We start from the raw sequence: 8,837 nt of genomic DNA on the forward strand, positions 1-8,837 counted from the left end.
GCTGACAGAGCGTCGACAAGAGATACGCACGCAGGCATGGGGTGCTACAGGACAGACGAGGTCTCTTTTGTCTCTTGTGGTATTAACAGCACAGAATGACGGAGGCTGCAAAATAGAGATCAGGAGGGCCTCAATTCTAGCCTTGACTCTGCAAACTGGGACAAGTTTAGCTTTGAGAAGTTAAAGCTGAGAGGGCAGATTTTGATCCTCTCAGAGATCAAAAGCTCTGTCAAGTGACAACAATGTGACCTGGAATACGTTACTTTGTAGGCCGTTGTTTTCTTTTCTTTTTGAGGTAGGGTCTTGCTCTGTCGCCAGGGTGGAGTGCAGTAGTGTGATCACAGCTCACTGCAGGCTTGAACTGCTGGGCTCAAGCAATCCTCCCACCTCAGCCTCCTGAGAAGTTGGGACTATAGGCTTCAGGCATGCACTACCACACCTGGCTAATTTTCATTTTTTTCTTTTCTTTCTTTTTTTTTTTTTTTAAGAGACGAGGTCTCACTATGATGCCTAGGCTGGTCTTGAACTCCTGAGCTCCAGCGATCCTCCTGCGTTGGCCTCTCAAAGTGTTGGGATTACAGGTATGAGCCACCACACCCAGCCAACCCTTGTTTTCTTATCTGTAAAGTGGGAACAGTGATACAAAACCTCAAAGGATGAGAATTAAATAGTATGTATATCATGTAACTAGCATAATGGTTGGTGTATAACACCCAGAAAAGCTGAGCTGTTGTTATTTTCCTCCTTTGTGGGTTCAGTTACCAAAGTGAAGCCATTGACTAGACTGGTTCTCATCCATTTTCTGCCAGCCCACCTGAGTATCGTAACATTCTCATGAGAATAACCTAGCATCTCTAGAGGAATGTTTCTCAACTAGAGGCACATGGGATTCTTTGAGACAGAGGAAGGCAGAGAAGCTTCAGAAGCTCCAGAAGCTCTCCAAATGATTTGGCTACAGGTCTCCAGGGAAGTGTGTGTTCCCACGGAGAGTGAATGGACTACGTGATCTCTGAGGGCTTGTTCAATTGCCTCTGGGACTCTCTGACTTGCCTGTGAGGACTGGAAATACCTGTGAGGAAAGGAAACACCAGGTGTTCCTGGAGACTCCTCCAAACCCTGACACAAAGGCATACAATTGGGTTGGAAGGATTCTAAGGTGAACCCCGGCTGTGCGAGACTTCTTACATCTTTACAGCTTCAAGATGTGCAGCACAGTGGAATAAACAGTAATGATTGTGCCCAGGCAGCCACAGTTCCTTCACTACCTGACAGCAAGTGAAATGTCTGTTTTTCTGGTCTCTTCTCTAACATGCCACACCAGGAAGCTCCACTGAGTAGCAGCTTTGGTAGCACAGGAATCTTCAGGACCATATATCAAAGTAGTTAATTAAATCCAGCAGCTCAATAAATGTGTATTGCCAGGCAATGTTTTAGGCATTGGGGATACACCAGTGAACAAAACAGGCAAAAATCCCTGCCTTCTGGGAGTTTACATTCTAGAGGGGTAAAGACAGACAGTATACAGTAAAACAAGTAAGTTCTATAATATGTTAGAAGATATTACGTGCTTTAGAAAAACCCACAGCCTACCAAAGACAACAGAGACACCAGGGAAGGAAATGAAATTAACTGGCTGGCCCCAAAAGTGGCAGACATATCACGCATCCCTATCACGTTTCCTGCTGCTGCACCGCGACCTCAGCTAGTTCCTGCTCAGGTCAACCTTGTTCAACCCACATTTCCTGGGAACCTGTTCTGCTAGGCCCAAACCTCTACAGATTCTTCCAGCTAGCACCCCAGCTGCCCCAGCGTGGTGAAAGGAATCACCACCCACCTAAGCCATGTCTGACTCATGTTTCCCCCACACCTACGTGTGATCCACCAGATAGTCCTGGAGGCTACAGCACCACAGCACTTCCTGAATCTGGTGACTTCTCACCGCCTACCCTGACTGCTCCACTGCTGGCCCAAACCACCCTCACCTCTTACCTGGATGACTGCGGTAGCCTCCCAAGAGGTCATCCTGCCTCCATTCTTGCCACACTGCCAGCCATTATCCACACAGGGCCCAGAGTGATTTTCTTAAGCTTCTATCAGATGTCTTCCCCCTTTGCTTCGAACCCTCCCTCCAAAGACTTCCCCTAACTAAATTCTGACATATGCACTAAATTCAGCACAGCTCGCAGGCTTTGCCGTTGGGCCTGATAAAGCCTTCTGTGCCCTTATTTGCCTTCACTCTTCCTTCTTCATGTTGCTCCAGCCTCTGTATTTTTCTTGACCCTTGAATCCACCAAACCGTTCCTATTTCAGGGCCTCGTCCCCATCTGAGGATACTTGCTGCCCTTTCCACCTCAGAATCTTCAGATTTTAGCATGGCTGCCTCATGTCCCCACAGAGGGCACTGGCTAAAGCAGTGGCCCAGTCATTCTCTACCACACTGCTCTATTGTTTTCACATCTCTTGTTGATGGTTTCTTGACTATATTCTGCCTCCCTACTCTGCCCTCAGTTTGAGGACAAGACTGCCTGTCTTGTTTACCATTGTGTCCCTGGCACCTAGAGCAGCTGCTGGGTGACTGGTTGCCTGTGATGCCTGCCAGTGCCTTCTAAAAAATCATCCCTATCCTTCAAAGTTCACCTGAGATCCCACTTTCTCTTTGAGGTCTTCCCTGACAGTCCCCAACTTCTCAACTCTTACTGACCCTCCTGTCTATGCTTATTACTCTCTGTGCTGCAGGGTCCTCACAGCGAGTCACCTCCTCATTTCTGTGAGTGCTGTCTTCCTCACTCCCTACCAGTCCCTGAGGATAGAGGCAGCTCTAATTCAGGCATAAGAGCAAAAGGGCAAAGCATCTGTGATCAGGAGGCACAGGTTCAAGTCCTGGGTCTATCACTCACTGGCTATGTCTCTTGTCAAGTTACTCTCTCCTTCTATGAAACAGAAACAATAAAAACAATGCTAGCTGGGTATGGTGGCCCACAACTGTATTCCCGCTGAGGCGGGAGGCTTGCTCGAGCCTGGGAGTTTGAGGCCAGCCTGGGCAATAAAGCAAGACCTCACCTCTAAAAAATACAAAAACAAAAACACCCCACAACACTACCTTCAGGATTATTGCAATAATTAAATAAAATAATGTCAGTGAAAGCATTCTGTATGTTGTCATGCACTCAAGAGAATTCCCAGCTCCTAATCCAGTTAGGACTTGGAAAATGTTTCTTGATTGGTGGGTAGCCAGAGCTAGAGCTAAGATATATTTTCACATTTAAAAGGCCCTTTGTATGCCCACCACAGGCGTCATGGTATCCCCACATGTCAGTCAGCATGAGGAAAAACGAAAAGTTCACAGCTCCTATGGCTGCTGACCTTGCAGCTCCACGAACGCTGCTTCCACCAGGACTGTCACTATGGTGCCAGGCCAGGGACCTGTGGCAAAGTGCAAGCAGCCTTGTAAGGGGGAGGGACGCACCAGAAAACCTGGGCTTTTGCTTTGGTTCAGCCACTACTTCGCTCCCCGTACACAAATTCTGCTCCACACTGGGCCTCAATTTCCTGATCTGTGCACTCGAGAGGTGGACTAGATTAGTGTAATCTTCAGACTTGAAAATCATCACCACCAACAACAATGACTTTTTTTTCCTCAATGAATTATCGAGGAATACATAAAAAAGATAAAAGCAGAGTTATTTTGGCTGAAGTGGAGGATAAGATGCCCAAAACATCTTAGCTACTGTAGATCACCTCCAAGGTCTTTTCAAGACGGAAATTTCTAGGATTTCTATGATTTTAAAATTGAAAAAGAAATTGCTGTGCCTCCTCCCCATTTACTTCTGATATAATTTTCTGCAATTAGTAATTGACAGGGTAGAATAAGCTGCTAGAATTTTTCACAATGTAATTTACAACTGAAAATGACTTTGGAAGTTGATATGCCTTTGAAATGAAAAGCATTCTGTTTTCCACAGCTCCACTCACGAGTCCTCTAAAGTTAAAGTTACTAAAATGACAGGATCAGAAACAAAGCCAACTGGAAAATAAGCAGCCCTGGACAAGTTCTACCTACCACCATGTCAATTTTAACAACTCACTGCAAGCTGCTTCTGTGCCTGTGCAGCGTGCTGCAAAAACCACCGGATGAGGCCATCCTTGTTAAACCCTGGTTCCATTCCTTCCCCAACCTGCCATGTGATCTTGGACAAACCCCACAACTTTTCAGAGGTTTTCTCAGCTACAAAACATGAGTGACGACAGCGTTCTCATTGATCTAACACGGTTAAAAGATTCAAATAAGAAAACTGGTGAAATGGCATTTTGGAAATTGTGAAATAAATTTCAAAGTGAGGGACTGTTACTTTATGCTAAAAAACAAAGCTGTCATGAGTCAATCAAACAAATGCCCCAAACCCCACAGGATAAAAGTCTGTCTGTCCTATCATCTATAATCTTTCAGAGTTGTAGGACAGGGGAGAGGCAGGTCCAAAATGTAATCTCACCTTTAGAAAGAACAATCTCAATGAGGAGTGCAGTTTGTAGACTGGCTGGTATTCACACATGTGCTCAACAGCAATAGCCTAAGGCCACAAGTCTCTCAAGTGGAGGGTCAGGATTCTTGCTATTAAGTTCATGAAGTTCTTATCATAAAAAGAACCCTCTCTGCCTATATTTAGAAAAAACAACCAGTCTCGGGTCATTCTAGAGAGAAGGGCCAGGACTCGCCAAATGTACCTCTGAGCTAAACGATTCCCCTAAATGGCTCAGATTCTCCTCTCTATAATCTGAGGCAGGGGCTAATTTCTAAGTAAGTCCTTGGCCCAGAAGCCATTAAAGGTCACAGGCATCAAGAGACACAGGCCTGTGTAATGGAAAGACCAGCGGCTAGGGAGTGAGCAGACTGTCACCAACCTGCTGTGTAACCTCATGTAAGCCCCCTGCCCTCTGGTCATGGATTTCTCGATCAGTATACTAAGGGGACCTGAGATGATTTCTACAGCCCATTCACCATTAAGAGTCTAGGTTTCATCTTGACATCCCTCTGTCCCCTGCACTGGTTCCAGTACTCACCTTGTGGCCATGGCTGAAAAGTGGCAGCACAGCGAACCCTGAGGAGGCGAGTCCTGTACTCACTCCCACCAGGCTACGTTGATCAGAGGACCATAGACCCTCTGAAGACAGCAACTTGATTTTTATAGCCTACTTAAAACCAAACAGGAAAAGGAAGCTGAACCAGAGACAAAGGGGAAACAAACCCAAGTGAAAAACTGAAACCTAGGTAGAAAATAGAGAAACAAGAAGCTAACAGTGCAGAGCCCCACCAGCGTGGGCGGCTGAGAGGCACTGCACAGGCTCGACCCCCCACAGCTGGCAACCTCAAGCCTCTAAGTGCTTCCTGCAAGGGTGCAAAGGTGGGTGAAGCCTGCTGGAGGTAGGGGCCAGGTCATGGTGCTGGCTCCCCACTAACTAGCTCTATAGTCTGTCTAAGTCAATGCCATTTAAGAGGTCTGGGCCTCAGTTTTCCATCTGTTATAGAAAGTGCAGGCTCAGCACAGACGACTTCCTATAGGCCTTAAGAAAAGGCTACAAGAACTCGGAAGAGTCCCCGCTGACTGTCCAGAGAATAGAAGACTAGATGATAAAGGCTATAAGCTGATCAAGTCTTTTTTTTTTTTTTTTTTTTTTTGAGATGGAGTTTCACTCCTGTCACCCAGGCTGGAGTGCAATGGTGCGATCTTGGCTCACCGCAACCACCGCCTCCTGGGTTCAAGCGATTCTCCTGCCTCAGCCTCCTGAGTAGCTGGGATTACAGGCATGTGCTACCATGCCCAGCTAATTTTGTATTTTAGTAGAGACAGGGTTTCTCCATGTTGGTCAGGCTGGTCACGAACTCCCGACCTCAGGTGATCCGCCTGCCTCGGCCTCCCAAAGTGCTGAGATTACAGGTGTGAGCCACCGCGCCAGGCCACTGATCAAGTCTTCATATTTGACTCTGGAACAAAATTTGTACTTCTACCGAGGAGACACCTCTCTCTAATGATGACATTTAAGTCAGCAATTTAGAGCCTGAAAGGAAAACATTTGAGGAATACTGGAAACTTGGCTTTGTCACTTGTTCATTAAGTGGGAGGCCTCGATTGTAAAATGGGGTTATACTTATTTTGCCTATCTCCACAGGGTTCTCATGAAGATAAGAACCAGTCCAATCTTTCTTTCAAAATCTACTCAGAACTCACTAAGAAGCATGCACTGTGTTAGAAATCACAGACAAAAAATTGAGAACGACCGTACTTGTCCTTAAAGGGCTTTTACGGTTTAGAAAAGAAGAGGTTGATAATGTTAGCAAATATTTAATAGATCCATTAAAATATTATTGATATAGTGAAAAATAGCTGTACAGAGTACAGTACAAAAGAAGTATCAGTTCTAATTGGAGAGATGAATGCACTTTGAATGCTAAAAATGCATTTTAAAAGGCTTTTAATGATACAGATTTCCCTTTAAGCACTGTTTTAGTTGCAAACCACAATTTGGATGTATTGTAGTTTTCTTTTTTCTTTTGGTTCAAAATATTTTTAATTTTCTCTAGTGATTTCTTCTTTTATCCATGGATTACTGATAAGTGCTTTGTTAAATTTTGAAATATTTGGTGTTTGCCTGTATCTGTTGCTGCTTATTTCCAATTTAATTCTACTGGGGCCAGAGAACATATTTGGTGTGACTTCTTCCTTTGTTTTTCCTGGTATGATCTCAAACCTTTCACATTTATCAAAATGTGCATTATGGCCCAGCATGCAGTCTACCTTGGCGGATGCAGCATATGCACAAGGAAAGAATGTGTATTCTGAAACTGGTCGGGTGCAGTGTTCTAAAATGTAAATTAGGTCATGGTGGTTAATAGTGTTGTTCAGAACGTCTACGTCCTTGATACTTTTTGTTGCTGTTGTTCGTTTTCGTCTAATTATCCTATCAACTGCTGAAGGAAAGGTCCTGAAATCTCCTACTGTGACTGTGGATTTCCCTCTTTAATTCTGTCACTCTTTATTTCTTGAAGCTCTTGTTAGGTACATTTTTCCACGCCACATTGGTTTTCTGTGGCTGCTGTAACAAATTACCACAAACTGAGTGGCTTATAACAACACACACTTATTATCTTAGAGTTTTCTAAGATGATAGGAGGTCAGAAGCCCAACATCATCAGAAGTTCCACATGGGTCTCTCTTGCTCACCTTTCTCAGCTTCTGGACACTGCCTGCATTGCTTTCTCATAGCCCCTCTGTCCACTTTCAAAGCACGCAGCATCGCTCTGACCCTTCTTCCACAGTGACATCTCTTTCTGACCACAGTGTGGACAGGTTCTCGGCTTTTAAGGACTCGTGTGATTAGACTGCACCCGATGTATAATCCAAGATAACCACTCCATCTCAAGGTCCACAACTTCAATCACGTCTGCAGAGTCCTTTTTACCATGCAAGGTAACATTTTATTTATTTACTTTTTTAGAGGCAGGGTCTCTCGCTGTCACCCAGGCTGGAATGCAGTGGTGTGATCATAGCTCACTGCAGCCTCAAACTCCTGGCTCAAGTGATCCTCCTACCTCAGCTTCCTGAGTAGTTAGGACTATAGGCACACGCCATCATGCCTGGCTAATTTAAAAACAGTTTTTTAATAGAGATGGGGTCTTGCTATGTTTCTGAGGCTGATCTCAAACTCATGGCCTCAAGTGATCCTCCTGCCCTGGCCCCCAAAGCGCTAGGATTACAGGCGTGAGCCACCATGCCCATCCCATGTAAAGTCACATAGTCACAGGTTCTAGGGATTAGGGCGGGGTGATGGCATTACTCTGCCTACTACACATCCTTTCACTTTCAGTCGATTTGTATCTTTGTATTTAAAGTATGTCCTATAGATAGCGTATGACTGAGTCTTGCATTTTCACCCAGTCTGACAATTTCTATCTTTTAATTGGGGTATTTAGTCTGTTTACTTTAGTTTACTGATATAGATGGATACAGGTCTACTACTTTGCTATCTGTTTTCTGTTTGTCTCATCTGTTTCTGGTTCCTCTGTTCTTCGTTTCCTGTATTCTTGTGGGTAAACTAAATACTTTTCAGAATTCCATTTGAATTTCTCTATTGATTTTTTAGCTATACCTGTTTATTTTTTTAGAGGTCTTTCTAGGGATTACAATATACATTCTTAACTTCATAAAGTACACTTAGAGTTAATATTGTACCACTTCAGTAAAATGTTAAGAACTTCATAATTGCAAAATTTCATTCTCCACTCCCATCCTTTATGGTGTAGCTGTCATATGTGTTACTCAAAATACAATGTTATATATTTTTATTTTAGACAGTCATATATATATACAGCTGACCCTTGAACAGCACAGGTTTGACCTTCACAGGTCCATTATACTACTACTTCTTTTTTTGAGATGTGGTCTCGCTCTGTGCGTAGGCCGGACTACAGTGGTACAATCACAGCTCACTGCAGCCTCAACCTCCTGGGCTCAAGCAATCCTCTCATCTCAGCCTCCCAAAGTGCTAGGACTACAGGCACGAGCTACCACCACGCCTGACCCAGGTCCACTTGCACATGGAATTTCTTCTACCTCTGCCGCCCCCGAGACAGCAAGACCAACGCCTCCTTTTCCTCTTCCTCCTCAGCCTACTCAATGTGAAGATGACAAGGATGGAGAACTTTAAGATAATCCATTTCCAATTAATGACTAGTGAAACTAATAAAAATATATTTTCGGCCACCCATCGTCTGGGAAGGGAGGAGCGCCTCTGCCCGGCCACCCATCGTCTGGGAAGTGAGGAGCGCCTCTGCCCGGCCGCCC

The 8,837-nt window shown here is 44.7% G+C and overlaps 1 protein-coding gene across 4 annotated transcripts in view; it reads right to left on the reverse strand.

The window, feature by feature from the left end:
- EVL (Enah/Vasp-like) overlaps positions 1-8,837 on the reverse strand; it is a 172,445-nt gene that overhangs the window by 74,343 nt on the left and 89,265 nt on the right. The window contains exon 1 of one of the 4 annotated variants that reach the window (XM_032134983.2): positions 5,059-5,163. The exons of the other annotated variants lie outside the window; for them this stretch is intronic. Coding sequence (XP_031990874.1) covers positions 5,059-5,069 — 11 coding nt within the window. The 5' untranslated portion in view covers positions 5,070-5,163. Of the gene's footprint in view, positions 1-5,058; positions 5,164-8,837 lie in introns of those variants that run through there. 4 annotated transcript variants of the gene reach the window in all.

This window comes from Hylobates moloch, unplaced genomic scaffold (genome assembly GCF_009828535.3).
Source record: "Hylobates moloch isolate HMO894 unplaced genomic scaffold, HMol_V3 SCAFFOLD_16, whole genome shotgun sequence".
Taxonomy (NCBI): domain Eukaryota; kingdom Metazoa; phylum Chordata; class Mammalia; order Primates; family Hylobatidae; genus Hylobates; species Hylobates moloch.